Source organism: Paramisgurnus dabryanus, chromosome 11, assembly GCF_030506205.2.
Source record: "Paramisgurnus dabryanus chromosome 11, PD_genome_1.1, whole genome shotgun sequence".
NCBI classification, from domain to species: Eukaryota; Metazoa; Chordata; class Actinopteri; order Cypriniformes; family Cobitidae; genus Paramisgurnus; species Paramisgurnus dabryanus.
Window position 1 is genome coordinate 2411960 of NC_133347.1, and position 16987 is coordinate 2428946.

At 42.3% G+C, this 16987-nt stretch overlaps 1 protein-coding gene across 2 annotated transcripts in view; it reads right to left on the reverse strand.

Annotated features, from left to right (window-relative positions):
- The window catches only part of tafa5l (TAFA chemokine like family member 5, like), a 68603-nt gene that overhangs the window by 36251 nt on the left and 15365 nt on the right, over positions 1–16987 (reverse strand). For both annotated transcript variants that reach the window (XM_065248116.1, XM_065248115.1), the window contains exon 2: positions 12827–12976. In XM_065248116.1, coding sequence (XP_065104188.1) covers positions 12827–12976 — 150 coding nt within the window. The remainder of the gene's footprint in view (positions 1–12826; positions 12977–16987) is intronic.

Here is a 16987-nt window from a genome sequence, read left to right on the forward strand (position 1 = left end):
ATCACTAGTTTTTCCCAATGTTTCAGCATTCTCAGTACTGATGCGGTTTCATTGTCTCTCTCTCTTCGTGATGGTCTCCTTTTTCTATCAACAAAGAATATAACACGTGCAAGAGTGGAATCTGTTCTCTGTTTCACCCTTATTTCCTCCAGTGAGAAGACAGGGAGTGCATCCACACCTCCTTGAATTAAACTGTGAGTGCAGTGGGAAAGCTGAGCGCTACGAACCGGTCTGGTGGATTCCCAGTCAAGGCAGGACTCTAAAATAGCTTTCACTCCCTCATTTTCAATCTGGTGCAAACTCCCAGCTTCAACACTCTGAACACTACTGTCACACATCTGGAGTACATTCACTGACAACCGGAAAGCTTCCTGAACTGCTTCGGATGTTACAAGTTGAGCTTCACCCTTAAGAGCTTCACAAACTTCCAGAGTTTTTGCAAAGGGGCGTCGACTTAACAGATCAGCAGGAACATTCTGAGTGCCAGGTATGTATTTCAAGTCAAAGTCAAAAGGCGCTAACTTAGACACCCATCTTTGTTCACAGGCATCTAACTTTGGTTTTGACATAATATATGTCAGAGGATTGTTGTCTGTTAATACTGTGAACTTAGTCCCCTTCAGCCAATGGGCAAATTTATCACAGACTGCCCATTTTAAAGCATAGAACTCTAATCTATGGGCAGGGTAACGGGACTGAGCTCTTGACAGGGACTTACTTGCAAATGCCACAGGTCTCGGTTTTTTCTCTCCCTCAGGTGTTTGACTCAGAACCGCACCTAATCCATCCATAGATGCATCCGTGGACAAGAGGAAAGGTCTCTGAAAGTCTGGGTGAGCCAAAGTAACTGTGTTAACAAGTGCATGTTTAATTTTTTCCACAGCTAAATCACACTCTGCAGTCCAATCTTCAGGTTTCAGACGCTTGGGTTTGACAGCTCTGGGGCCAACTTTTCCACCTTTGATCTTTTGTCCAGCAGTCAGTTTATACAGAGGTTTGGCTAATGATGAAAAACTCTCAATGAAATGTGAATAATAGTTTGCCATTCCAAGAAAAGATTTGATTTTTGTCGGTGATGGAGTCTTTCCATCTTCTTCCATCAGCTCCACCACTCTGAGATCACTGATTGCAGACACTTTTGCTGGGTCAGTTGTGATGCCACTCTCTGATACAATATGTCCCAGGAACTTGACAGTTTTTCTCAGAAAGTAACATTTCTTTGGAGACAATTTGAGGTTGTGATCTTTGAGACGAGAAAACACCATTTCAAGGCGGTCGAGTGCCTCTTTCTCCGTCTTTCCAAACACCAGCAAGTCATCCAAGTAACAAAGGAGGGAAAGAAAGTTCTGGTCCCCAAAGATTGAAGTCATCATGCGAGAGAACGTTGCTGGACTATTGCACAAGCCCTGAGCCATTCTGTTGTATTCATATAGGCCGACCGGGGTAGTGCAGGCTGTGTATTTACGATCTTCCTCATGGATTGGGATATTATAAAAACCCGATGTTAAATCCATGGTACTGAAATAACAGTTCCCTCCCAAGGAGGCAAGAGCGTCAGCTTGGTGGGGCAGTGGGTATGCGTCTTTTTCTGTTCTTTGGTTGAGCCACCTGAAGTCTGTGCACACTCGTAATTCTCCAGAGGGTTTCCAGACTAAAACTAAAGGGGAGGCCCATTCACTGTTTGACTTTCGAATGATACCGCGCTCCTCCATTTCATTTAGTGTCTGTCTCAATTTTTGGTATTGAGCTGGCGGGACTCTCCTGTAGGGAAGGCGGAAAGGCTTCTCATCTTTCAGATGTATCCTGTGGACAGTGTTTTTGACCTCACCACAGTCTAGCTTATCACGGGAGAAAGTGCTCTCATACTTCACAATGAGGTCAGCCAATTGTCTTTTCCAAAAATCATTAACTTCACAGGAGTCAATATCGATTTCATTCAGTCCCAACTCTCTCAACTTAACTCTGAAGTCAGTTTGCAACATCTCACTTTCTTTGTGAACATTCTGAGGGACTGGTCTTGGCTCATGCTTTATGTCCTCTTTTAGCTGTAACTCTTCGAGGGCAAGACACGGATGCACTTGAGCAATCTTTGCATTCCGACGAAGTACAATAGGACGATCCAGCATGTTTATCACCTTCATGGGAATCCATCTGTCACCCCACAGCGGGCACACAGTACGAGCAATCATGATGTTTCTTGGTGCAGAATGAGAAGCTGAGGGCTCTACCATCACTGTACTCCCAACAGACAGAGGGACCTCTTCTTTTAGCCTGCCCCATATCAGATGCTCATGCTGTGGCTCCAGTGTCACACATTGTTTTAACATTACAGTGCCAACTCTTTTTGGGATCTTTTCTCCGTGCCAACGGTCAACATTGGAAAGCAGACTGAGAAGGGGATCATGACTGTTTTCCTTAACAGGCTGAGAAATATTCTCCCAGTACCATTTTGTTCCCTTTGCTTGTTGCGTCACGTGTCTTAGAACATTGGAGCCTACGATCATGTCATCATCTTGGCCCGGGACAACTAAAAAGTTGACTGTCATCTTACATCCAAGCAGATCAACATTTAGTTCGTAGGTACATTTTGTCTTAGCCTGGCTGCCTCCGCATCCAGTGAGTACTTTTGTTGTGGGTTTTCTCACCCTGCCACAGATAATCTTCTGGTCCTGAAGTGTGCGTTCAGCTGTTTCACTCAATGTACAGGTTACAGATCCACTGTCTATAAGGGCTTGGAGTTCTACTTGTCCCTCAACTAATACTGGAACTTGAAACAGTTCATCCTCATCACTAACTTTCTTGTAAGTTGGTTCTCTAAGTGAACAGGAACTAGTCTTAAAGGTACTTATTTCTTTTTCACTGTTTACTTTTGGAGTCAGACTGTCAACTAAGTTAAAATGGACATTAACTGGATTCTCTGGGGGCTTTAGTTTATCAGTGCTCACACTGTTGCCCTTACAGTGTGAGCTTTCTAGTTTAAAGGGCGCTCAGGGGCAGAGGAACTTCTGTTTGTTTCTGGTTTCATTGGCTTTTGTTTGGGGCACTCAAAGCCTCTGTGCCCAGTCTCGAAACATTTGAAACACAGGCCCTCTTTAAAGCAGTGTGTCTTTGTTGTGTGATCAGAAGCTTTACAAACTCTACAGGTGCCTGAACGTAAAACTGCTTCTCCAGATGGGGTTTTTGCATGCTCTGCTTTTTGCATGCTTTCCTTCTGTGAGATGATAAGCTGCTCTAGAAGAGACACTGCCCTACCAAGGAGAGCTGAATCTAGACCACTGGACTGACTACTGTCGGCAACCTGCTGCTGTGTCATACACCAAGCACCAGAAGGCTTCTCTTCAACCCTTTGTGCTCTCTCCACATTGGCTAAATGCTTATCCATATGATGACTGTCTATCAGTGCTTGCACTTCATTAGCAGTCCAGATCTCTAGTGGTTTACTCCGAAGGGCTGCATACAAGGTTGGTTCTGGACAGTGTCGGACAAACATCATTGTAACCTCATGACCAGGGTCTTCAATTCTTTTTCCTTGTCTTTTCAGACACTCGTTTGCCAGGTCTACAGCCTTATTAAGTCTGATCCAGTAATCTAAGCCACTCTCTGACCGTCTGGGCAAGGTTTCATAAAAATCTCTCAGCGGAGTAGTGGATGAGACTGCATCTCCAAAGTGTTGTCTCAAAATAGAGAAGATAACATGTGGGTCTCTAGTCACATTAATCAGGGGATTGTTACGAATGCACGTTCTTACAACATCTTTAGCACGGCCCATCAATCTATCGAGAATCTCCTGACCTTGTTCTGGCACACCAAGTCCTTTCTTATTTAGATAGGTCTGCATTAACTCCTCCCATTCATCAATGGTGCATCTATCACTTTTTTCGCCTCTGAATGCTGGAGGTTCTTTTACATCTTGGTGTCTGATAACTAGGTTGAGATTTGACCAGTCAGGGGGTTGGGCTGAAGACTGCTGAGCATTCGTATTGTCTCTCTGGACATTTTGGCCTGTTGATGACAAGCTAGCAGCTATTTGGCTACCTATCTCATTACCTAGCTGCTTCATTAGGTCTGCCATTGTTTGCCACTGATTTGGTTGGTCACTTACTGTAGCACCATGTCTTTCACTATAAGTAACAGGTGAGTCATGACTAGACCTAACCTGGCCTGTGTGGCTGACATTTTGCATAGAGGGACCTACTGGGCTAGATATCATGCTCTGCTCTAACATACCATTCAACAGAACACCCCGCCCCAACCCAGTAGAAGTTCTCTGTAACATTGGAACAGTATTCACAGGAGTAACATTAACATTTCCAACATTTGCATTCAGCAATGTCTCTTGTGTTCTAGTGTGTGCAAAACTATGATTGTCCATGTTTTAAATTGTACTGCTTATCTATTCTCCAAAGATCTTGTCGTAGAAGGTGTTAGCGATGGTCTCCACCGGCGATCTGCAATGGCTGATCTATTGAAATCCGGGTCACGGCACCAAATTTGTAGCGGATTTCAACCAGCACCACAAATGACACACCGACTCCAAGCTCTTTGGTGAACCACGTCTGCAGTTTAATAAACAAAAGACACGGGATCACACACACATCCTCTCACCAACAGTCTATCTGACTCTCTCCAGTCACATGTAGAACTGAGAGTCTTCATAATAAAGTTCAATTCTTCCCTTTGGTCACTCACTACAATTCTTACACAAATATACATAAACAAAAATTATATAACAAAATAAAATGAATTCAACATATACACTTTTCCTTTACATTAACATGACACTTAACATGAAACACATTTATCATCAGACAATATTTAGCCAATTTCACTCAGTTATGTGATCGTATAGTGGTTTGTTGATTTACATACCTGCAGTTTAATAAACAAAAGACACGGGATCACACACACATCCTCTCACCAACAGTCTATCTGAAGGATGTGAGACAAAACAGATTAATCCGTGTCCTCCATTAACACAGTGACTGCAAACTCAATTTGGGCCTCAGTTGACTAAATATACACAAAATACGATTTAAATAAAAATTACACACATTCAACTTCAATTAAATAGACAACATATCACTTCTACAGACTCAATCCACCAAAATTTTGTATTTAAAACTGATATTAAAAGGAAAAACTCGCACTCCAAATTAGCGTGCGGGCGGCAACATTAAACAAACATATTAAGGCCACTCGTTTGTAAAACTTGCTAAATGCATCTGATTCTTCACAGAAAATCAAATATATGCACTCAATCCATCTTTTTAACACTTTTAACATTGATATTGACTCATATTTTTAACCATTTTTACATTTTTATCAATCGTTATACAGAGATGCAAAAACACCAACCTGACTCTCTCCAGTCACATGTAGAACTGAGAGAGTCGGACGCGACAGCGCCACTAAGTGACGTCACTCAAACTTAAACTTTTTATTTTTCACAAAGTACATTTTTTCTTGTATAATATAAAAAATGAAGAATGAAAATAAGATGGATGGATAAGAAAAACGTATGAAATTACAAAAATAATTACATTTCTTCAAATTAAATCTCTTTCAAAATAAAAGACACTAAAGTTTGCTGGAACACAAAACTCAGAACATTACACTTGCATTTATCCATGATACGTGATACATTTTAATACCAAAAACATTTGTTTCACTTTTTATGGTGGGAAAAGGAAGCATCACTGTGTTTCACCAGTTTCTCTGCTACCTGCTTTGATCTAAAACTTTGACTATATAATCTGTATTAAAAGCATTTAGTTGTTGCAAACCATTGCTATGGTATGTTAACTCTTTTCCCGAGTTATTAAGAAAAAATGCTTCCCTGCCAATGACGCTTCCCTGTTGAGTTTTTACGGCAATCTTTATTTCCTCTAGGTGACGCTCTTACCCAATTTATAAAACACTAAAGCATCTACTGATTCAGAAACAGTAAAAACTTTTGCATGTTTTGAACATCATTCTGAATCTGAAGTAAAGTCCTTTACAACAATGCAATTATCTCAAAATTAATTAAATTTGGCAAACCTACTCAAATTTGAGAGGTGATGAACAAATTAAGATAGACTTTTTGTTTGTTTAAAAGCAGATGGTCTGTTCTTTCATTTGATATGTTGTATGTTTATATATTTATAAAAGAACACTTTCTGGAAGATATTAAACTTCATAAAAAATGCTGGCGCTGGGTGGCAAGTTTTTTTAAATGCTGGCGAGGGAAGAGTTTATATTGCTATATGCACTTTTGAGATTTTCCCAGATTTTAATTTCAATATATCTTGCAGCCTTAAGAGCAATTCATTTTAGCAATATACCATTTTGCAAGATGTAAACAATACTGACCCGGAAGCACTTTTCAGTTTTTTAAGTTCTTTAGTTCACATTTATTTGACATTTTGATTCAGTTTTAAATTCTCTGTTGGTTGTATTTTGTTCTAATATTAATTAATATAAATATTAATATTAGGTTCACTGTTAAAAAAACTGAAACAGGAAGTGCTTCTGGATCAGTGTTGTTTACATCTTCCAAATTGTTTTTTGTTTATTTTTGTAGATGTCGCACTTAATATCGCTTAGGTTACTCACGTAACCCCGGTTCCCTGAAATAACGGGAACGAAGCATTGCGTCAGTTAGCTGACGCTATGGGGGGGAAACTCCTGTTTACTCCGTGACTGAAGCCTATTGGTTAACGTCTGTACAAAGTACAGACCAATGACGTTTGAACCCGCGCGCGGGAGGAACGCGTCCCTATATAAGCGCGGTTCAATCGTCAGGAGCTCATTATATTCGACTGAAGCGCGCAGCCGAATAACACTCGCTGCGTAGACGTTTGTAGCACGGCAAGAGACGCAATGCTTCGTTCCCGTTATTTCAGGGAACCGGGGTTACGTGAGTAACCTAAGCGTTCCCTTTCAATACGGTTCACTTCGCATTGCGTCAGTTAGCTGACGCTATGGGGGAACGTAATCCCATCACGCCGTGCATACACAACGTACTGAAGTGCCTTACCGGAGAGACACTGCGTGTGGCCCTATACCCGGCATATTCACAGCTTTAAAAGCAAATGTGTAAGCACCATATAAATTGTTGACGCGCACACGGTGGGGTTTTAAACGCACCGGGGGCACATAACATAGCACAAGACGGCGAGGTACCGAGCGCGCCGCGGCTGTGCGAGATAAGTAAATTCAGAGTCACGTTGGTGAGCTCGCTGAGCGCACCGTGGTGTACACATAAAACGCATGAGCGTGCATGATTGAGCCGAGAGAACCTGCGCTCGTAGGGCAGGGACGTCTAAGCTGTACAATCTGACAACGTAGACGGCGAAGACCAGCCGGCCGCGTAGCAGATATCAAATATAGATATAGATACCCCTGTAGACCAAGTTCATGAAGAAGCCAAACTCGAACAGAGTGGGCTCTATATAGGACATAGCTCATAGAGGGGCGTGAGCCAGTGCGATGGTTTCAACGATCCATCTAAATAACCACTGTTAGCAACAGACATACGTAGTGAGTGATCTGCGCAGCTCACGAACGGCCGATCTGACTATAATATGCGGCAGAACGGTTCGTAGCGTGGGATTATACAGATACCACAATAGTGTGAACCCAGGTGCACCCTCGAGCGCATCGGGATGCATATAGGTAGTATTATAGTGCACAGATCGGTGAGCTTTCCAAGCGCGCCGTAAATGTGTATTGACTATAAATTGCACGGGCACAGGTGAACACTTGAATACATCGTGAATGCATATAGATGAATCAGAGTGTTATAATGCACAGGCCGGCAAGATTCTCGAGCGCGCCGTCATGTGTTCTGATAATAAATTGTGCGCACACGGGTGAACTCTTCAGTGCACCGTGAATGCGTATAGATAAATCAGTGCACAGAACGCGCCGTGAATGTGTACAGATATGATTGATGAACGTAACGGTGGGCACCCAACGCACCGTGAACGTACACAGATGAACAACAATGTATGTGTCACAAAGCATAACACAGCTGTGTATACAGGTGAGCTTTCCCAAGCGCATCTTATTGTATACCAAATGTTATAGCGTGTACATGTGAGCTTCTCTAAGCGCACGGTGGACGCATATAATTAAAAACCATATCGTGCATACAGGTGAGCTAATGGGCGCACCTTTAATGCAACAAACCTCAGTAGTGCGCGAAGCAGGGATGTCGAAGCTGTAAACTGACAACGTGGACGGCGGGGACCAGCCGGCCGTGTCACAATTGTCAATGAGAAACCTCTAAGACCATGCCCATGCTCTAAGACAAGTGAGCATAATTGTCACGGGAGGTGATAACGTCAACGATCCATAAATAGCCTGTATTGACAGGTGCTCTAGTGAGTGATCTGTGACGCAGACGAACAGCTGATCGTCTGATGTACGTCAGACGTATGTGTCATACAGGACCTTGGACAGTTCCAGAGCGCCGGGCACCGTCCGCATCTGAGAAATGACAGGCTTATGAATAAAGTGAATGGCCAGCCGTAAAAGCATGGTTCGCTGTTACCGCCGCCGTCCGCATCTGAGAGATGACAGGCTTGTGAATTAAATGAATGGTCGGTCGTAAAAGCGTGGTTCGCTGTTATCACGGCCACATAGATATAGGTAGGGGAGAGAGCCGCCGTGCCTCTGTAGTGAGGAGAAAAGTGTTCCACCGGCGATTCGCGGGGGGTTTTGACTTTCAAATGTCACTAGACAGAATGGATCAGACTTTGCATAAGGACGCCTCGTGAAAGGGGTCCTAGCAGCTTGTGTCAATGTGTCATAAGGCACGTAATGTAGGTCGTGTCCCACGGATGCCATCTCCGCACGCCCATCGTAATGGGTTAATATTGGTAGTTAAGCATGAGATGCGTATCACTCTGATTGAACATAGCTTATAAAGCGATGCAATGAGTTTATAAAGGAGATGACTCGTCAGCTTGTTCAGGGGGCGAGATCTCAGTCTGGTTCGGTAAATAATGAAACCACCGTAGATTGCCCGACCGCATTATCACAATAACACGGTCGAGAGTGCTGCAGTGCTAAATCATCCTCTTAATGTACCGTATTCACAGTACAAGGTGATTTATATGAGACAAACGGCGTTCCACGCGCCGAAGGCTGATTGCCGTCGTAAAGCGTGTTCAACCCACAGCAAATGCTGGGCTAGCTCGTAATGACAGCACTTCATGCAGCCGTGTGTAACTTAAGCAAGCTTCCCGGCCGTCAGCTCGGGGCGGGACCTTTGCTTAGTCAAACTGAAGTGGACTTATGAACAGAATGCCACGATATTCAGCTTTCTGAGGCTCGTTAGAGGGGTACGTGTGCCCGTCTTAAACGAGATGCCGCGCGCGTCTGACTGTGCGCGCGCTTTAAGCTTTGAAACTTATTGTGGCGGGTAGCAAGCTCACTTGAGGTTGATATTACCCTTAATATCTCCGAGTATTGGAGCGGAGGTGTGAGCGTCTTCGGATCCGCTAATATAAATCAGCTATATGGCCGAAAAACGTCATAAACCGCTTGGCTGTAAGCCTTTGAGTGGCCGTCCGGAGAGGGCGCGATTCAAACGCTTGGAGCCATGCAAAAGTCTGAGGCTGTCCTTCCTCTAGGAAGAGAAAATAACAGCCGTAAGACCGTGCTCGTTTGCGCCATCAGCATCGTAGCGGAGAAACTGAGGTGGGCTGCGAGCGAATTTGGCAGAAAGGTGTTAGAGACACCGTACAGTCGTGGGGTGTCAATACACAGTATATGGCCAAACCGGGGTTTTTTCGGCTAGCGTCGATAGAATTATGGACAGCGGGCCGTGTGTGCGTATTACTGATTGCTTGTCAGTAAGGCGATAAAGTGTTTAGAGACACCGTACAACCGTGGGTGTCAAAACACAGTATAGTAAGCACGGAAATTACTCTTTTTAGAGGAATTAAATACCGTTCGCCACTATAGTGAGGTCGCATAGCCGACAGTATTACACAGTATGTTTGGATAAACAGCACACAGAAAACATTTCAGGGCAGTCCAGCCGAGGCGCGACTTAACCCCTTTTCTCCCAGACAGTTTCGTTCTCTGTTGATGCAGCTGTGCTGCGGAGACCAGAGCTCAGCCGTTCAGGTGCACAAGCCTCAGTAGTGACGGTGACCGAACGGCTCACGGAGCAGGGTAGTATGTCTAGGTGGTTTAATGTCAGACTGAACCCATCGCAGAGAGGAAGTCTGCCGTGAGGCCCGCGGTTTTGCCGTTTATTAAAAGGGCAGAAAAACCGGGTATATATATAAGAATGTACCAATATTCAGCGCACTGATATAGGACGGGACTGAATAAAGGGAGGTATTCGGGCCTCAGTATATTATAAACAAATTCGTTCTGCCTCTGATTCCGTCTAAACCAGAGAGAAATTACCAGGCAGACAAAGAATGAGCTATCTGAAGTGAGATCGGCTCAGGCCAGTAAAGCTCTATAATAAGTGTTTTAGCGCTCCAATAGAGGCGTGTCCGCCTTATCGAGCAGACGAATGAGATCGTGCCGCTCCAGGAGGGGAGGGGCATGAAGCTCTCTTATAATGAGTGTTCTTGGTGCTCCAATAGCGGCGAATCGGCCCTATCGAGCAGACGAATGAGATCGCGCCGCTCCAGGAGGGGAGGGGCATGAAGCTCTGTAATCGTTGAACACTGGACAGCTGCATTTAGAGGCAGCGAGCCGTAATACCGCGTGCTAGCTAAGCCGTTAAGAGACCTCACCACTGTGGGGAAAGGAGCGAGGGACTCCGCGAGCGTGGAGCACGAGTGGCTGTGCTATGACAGAGACAGGGGCAGACCGCCCGTGTTTGCTTGTCGTATGCATCTATCCAGGTCTACGGTTCCCCGCTTGTTCATCTCAACAAGAGAGGAACGGCAGAGGGGAGCAGCAACACAGACAGAACAGCCATGCGTCGTGACGGTATCACCCGATGCACTCGGGGGATTGATATATGTGCCAGAGATCTCGCCACTGAATGTAAGAGGAGCGAAGGGACTCTGTAAGCATGAACGGTTGCGGTGTGACAGAACACAGGGGGGGTTAGTCCGTGTGTGCTTGTCTATGCATCCATCTAGTCTCATGGCTCGCCGTGTGTTCATCCCGGCGAGAGAGGAACAGCAGGGGGAGCACGAAGCATGGATAAGACAACCAAAGCATAAGCGCGGTCCCGGCGTGGGAGGTGCCAGACCGGTAACGCGCTCGGAGGAAATTCATAGCAGAGAGGCTCACCGAGCCGCTGTGCTGGACGCTATTACAACAGCGCCTGCTCTTTTAGCTTATAGCTTTATATTAAAAATATTGATCTTACCGGGCGGCCGCAGGGGAGACCTCGTCAGGCGTGTGTCCGCTGCACAGGGCTCGTACCACGGCAAGCGAAGGCTATCTTCGGTTCTCGGCCGGAAAGCGGCAGGGGAAGACGCTAGACCTGGACTCTGCTATCTTCGGTTCTCAGCCGGAAAACGGCAGGGGAAGACGCTAGGCCTGGACTCCGCTGCAGGGCTTTTGTCAACGGCGAGGTAAGGCTTCTTCTTTTTCTTCGGAGCAGCGAGAGGTTCGCGCTGAAGGAGAAAATAATGAGCTCCTGACGATTGAACCGCGCTTATATAGGGACGCGTTCCTCCCGCGCGCGGGTTCAAACGTCATTGGTCTGTACTTTGTACAGACGTTAACCAATAGGCTTCAGTCACGGAGTAAACAGGAGTTTCCCCCCCATAGCGTCAGCTAACTGACGCAATGCGAAGTGAACCGTATTGAAAGGGAACTAATATATTCTATTTTGTTTTGGCATCATACAGCACACCATTTTACAACTGAACATACATAGAAATTAAATAATACATGGCGTTAACATATACATTTGAGCACAGATATTAGATTTTAACATTGTTTTGATTATGGAAAGACTTATACTAGAGTGATTTCTCAAATTGGTAGATCTAAATTCATGATCGTGGGTACATCACATACGGTTTCCACACAAGTATATTCCAGCAGTTATGCCAGAAAATGGCTATACAGATTAATATTAGTTTCAGAGTGGAGATATTTTGTATATTTTTCCATTTTCTCCTACAATTCAGTTTTGTAAAGCAGAAGATGAGGCCCAGACGGACGGACAGATCTTTAGTGTCATTTCTACATTGAAACTGTTGCAGTCTCTGCACGCTTATCATTATCTACGGTGTTATTCTCCAGCGAGTGTGCATGTGTTTGTGCAACAGGTCTTTCTTTAATGGATCCACCACTAATGGAGCATGAACGAAGCAGAGAAAGCCAATAAAAATCAATTTCCCACTGCTGTAATTACGGTTCTCTCTTGGTTAATTACTTTGGTCTTGCCGTTACAAAGTGCTCCTAATGTGTGGTTGAAGAGCTCAAGACGTAACATTTACCAGGAGCACTATCACACCGAAGAGAAGAAGCGCTCACCCCATCTGTCAGGAGAATACGTTTATCCGCTAGAAAAAGCAACAACTCTCGTCATATTCAGGTTAACAACCTAAAAACGTTAAAGACGTCAACCCTCCTGAGATCCTCCAGCAGACGTTCCTCCGAAACCACAATGGCAGTCACGATTCAAAGACTGAATTTGTTCTTTCTCTTTAAGCTTCATCTGTCCTCTAGTTTGCCATCACACTTTGCAGACAGTAACATTTCTCTACATGCAGACTATTGCATAACATTTGAGGTTCTGACACTAGAATAAAGCAACACAATGCAAATTCGACGTGCTGGAGCGGATACATGTCTGTGTGTGTATTGTAGGCTACTGCTCTGTGTTTATGTGTAGGCTGTATCTTACCATCCACGCATGCTGGTCGGGCTCTTGTAGTGCCAGCGATCTGTCCTCTACGGCAGGCGCAGCGGGCCGTCTGCCTGGCGATAGTGCGCTTGGGTTGACTGCTGTCCCTGTTTAACATGACTATCTCGCACGTGCCGACTGCCAGCTGACCTGTGGAGTACACAAATGCACATGCTTTAGAAGTAGTCACGGCTTTTAAAACGAGGACATGAGTAAGCAATTTATAAGCAAGCATATTACTAGAAAAGCATAAAATCTGTTTCCAAGATATGTGCGAGACCAGAAATCTAAAGTAAATGTGTTACTCCTTATAAATAATAGGATTTTTTAGGTCGTCAGGTATTAATATTTCACACTGTGAATTTGTAACATTCTCATTTGCATAATTCTGTGGTTAATAACATTAATTGGTAAAAATTCAGGCAAGTCAAGCATGCTATCTGTATACAATAGCCTATTCATTATTATACCTCTTCAAAGTAATGAAATAATGAGGCTTCATGCTTTTTATTGAACTGGATAAATGTTTTCTTCAAGCTTGTTGGAAGTCATCCACACATTGCAAAACATTATTTTATTAATGAATATAGCAACATGTTACAGTAAGATTGTATTTGTTAACATTTGTAAATGCATTAGCTAACATGAACTAACAAAGAGCAATTTATTTTTATCTTTGTTAATGTTAGTTAATGCCAATAATACAAGAATTTGTTTGAGTTCATTGCGCATAAACAGTTACTGTACAACTTTTTAAGTACAAAATGTTTAAGTAAATGCAAAAATTAACATGAAATAAGGTTAATGCATGCTGTAAAAGTATTAACTAATGCATTAACTAATGGTAATAAATACAACCATATTGTACACTGCAAAAAAATGATTTGTTTTCAGTAAAAATATCTAAAAATTCTTAAATTAAGATGCTTTTTCTTGATGGGCAAAACGCCCCAAGAAAAAAACTCTAGTTTTTAGACCAAAAATATAAAAAAAGTGATTTTGTGCATAAAACAAGCAAAAAAATCTGCCAATGGGGTAAGCAAAAAAATCTTGAACATTTTTCTTAAACACTAAATTCAAGATTAAATTCAAGAAAAATGTGCTTACCCCATTGGCAGATTTTTTTGGCTTGTTTTATGCACAAAATCACTTTTTTTATATTTTTGGTCTAAAAACTAGAGTTTTTTTCTTGGGGCGTTTTGCTCATCAAGAAAAGGCATCTTAATTTAATAATTTTCAGATATTTTTACTGAAAACAAGACAAAAATACTTTTTCTTGAAAATAATTTTTTGCAGTGTGGGTTAATTTATTTTTTCTTGAATTAAGTGTTTAAGAAAAAGTAAACATTTCAAGATTTTTTACACCATTGGCAATTTTTTTTGCTTGTTTTAGGCACAAATTAACTTAAATGTTTTTATTTTGCCTAAAAAATAGACGTTTTTTCTAGGTCATTTTGCTCAACAAGAAAAAGCATCTTAATTTAAGAATTTTTAGGTATTTGTACTGAAAATAAGACAAAAATACTAAATAAAGTAGTTTTGTGCAGTTAAATATCTAAACATCATTTGAACTTATAAATAGATTTACTTAAACTTGTGAGGATGTCAAAATTAAGATACAAAGATTTGTTTTCAGAGCACATTTCAATTTTCTTTTTCTTTGTGATATATTTACTTGAAAACACTGCAAAAATACTGATGTTTTGCAGTGTATGAAAGACATCAAGCAAGCAAGGATGATAAAACACTTAACATGAACATCCAATCCAACAGCTCTCAAACCAGCGTAAAACCTCATTGATGACAATATCAAAACTGTGAATTGAAGAATATTCCTCTCAATCTCAACAAGCATGTCCAGACAAACACCTTTCATTCAAACCATCTGAAACAAACCGAAAACAAGCAGTGGATCAGAAAGATTTTTCCAATTTTAGAGGGCATCCGGATAAGGAACAAGTAATTTTCTCATCTGGGAAAAAGCTAAATATATAAGACGAGACTTTTCAATGCGTCACACTTCATAAATCGTTTCTCTTTTCTCAAGAGGTGCTCATTTTTTTTGTTCCAGTCTATCATAAAAGCACAATATCTCTCTTTCTTCCTGAGAGATCACTTCCCATCAAAGACCGCTTGCTCTGACAGGCATAAATGCTTGGCTGAGTATTTCCGACACTTTCGGCGCACTTGCAAAATGTACAACTCCTATTCAAGTGACCACAATGACCAACAAGCTCAAGAGAAAAAGGAGAATGAGTCCGGGAGGACATTAGCTGACTCATACATAATCATAATTCAAGTCCAAGAGAAGAAAAGTCTGCTGCTTTCCTTTGCATCCTTTGTGTTTGATCAAAAAAGTAACCGAGTACGACTCTATGAATCTGGCTGTTTAAAATGGCCGTAAAAGCAGATTTACCATATTAATTAATCTTGTGTGATACTGTTGAAGGGCCAACAGAGATGTAATGAAAGGGGATTTTTATATCTCTAATAGAAGTTTAGGAGTGTAATGAATCACCATCGACTGCTGTAGGATTCTCTTTCACAGGAAGCTCATTTCAAGGGCACAATTATTCACTCGAACAGAGGGCCAATCAGATCTCATTGCCCAAAAGAAAAACCTTACCAAAAAATATAGTATTGCCGATGTCACTGCGTGAGCACCTTACTCAATGCAAAATGCAAAACCACGCCAAATGCATAAACCTCTTACAAAGGACAAATCACTGTCTATTCATGCTCTTTATCCCTCGGCCGCCTCCATTTTAGCTTTAAACCAATGCTGATTGCAGTGTCGAATACCTTTATGCACAAATCCCCCCCTCCCTCCCTTCGTGCGCTGTGGTTGCGCTTGACGCATCGAGATACAAAGACAGGAGTGTGGAGACAATGACCTGTGCAGATTAAGAAGGACGTGCCGTCTAACATACCATTCCCAGATGTACAGCCCTCCAGTCTGGACCACCAAACTGTTTCACAGTCCAACAACCTCAACAATGACTGTTTTCAAACAATACATTATGGTGAGACTAAGGCTTGTCAAGATGAAAACAAAACTTTACAGACTGGCCACCAGCCATATTTCAACTCTGAGAAAGGCACATTGGGAATTTATATATAACTTTATTTTCCATTAATCTTTTGATCATATGAGGTCTCTTGATATCATTAATACACCCTGCAAGTTTTAATAGCTCCTCATCAATAATGAAAGCTGCCATGTAATCATTCTCTGGTAATAAAACAAATGCAAACTGTCTGGATATGTGACGTCACGGTCTACATTAATTGTCATATAACCTGCATTAGAGCAAGACAACAACACATCATTGTATCGTTGGCTCCGCCCACTGGCGTTCAGTACCAGGCGGAGACATTCATCATCTGACACCACAACAACATCCCTTTGCAAACTAATGGGTCTGAGAGACTTGTTTACACTTACGATATGACTATGATAGCAGTAAAACACAAGTTAAATGATGTGCCGTTCCTGTCTGTGGAAAATGAACGTCTTTGCTTACGTATCCGAAGAGAAAATAGATTCAGTTTGTTTTTACAGAATATCCTAGCTACGTTAAAGTGTTTTAGCATTAATTGTTTTGAGAATAAGGTATGATATGATACTGGCTTTGCTAATTTATCCTTTAAACACTTTTCAACACAGTTTTATCCAGCAATGACAGCAAAAGTGAGTAATCATTGTATTTATCTTTGCATATGTTATCATTGGCTAAGTAGTTAGCCAAGACACGTTGACGATTACAGCCTAAGGTACTTAAAGGGCGAACACATAAATTTGACTTTTATATCACAAGACCAATTTTGAATGTTTTTTTAGATGTGTTATAACAGCACCTCAGGGAAAAAATACAATAAAAACCGTCATGTCAAAATTTGATTTGTGCTTCTACGATGTTGTGGGTTGATGCCACACATTTTTTAAGTATTCATAGTGGTTTAAACACATTGCTATGCATGCTGCATGGTTGCTGGTCCATGTGAAAGAAGTCCACCCCTCCCAAGCACCTATGACAGGGTTTCCCAAACTGCAGGGTTTCCTATACTTTCATTCATTTTTGACGGCCGCCACAAAATCAAAACTGACCGCCACAAATCGATTTTTGCACAGCGTGTTTTTTTACTACCTCTCTCTCTCAT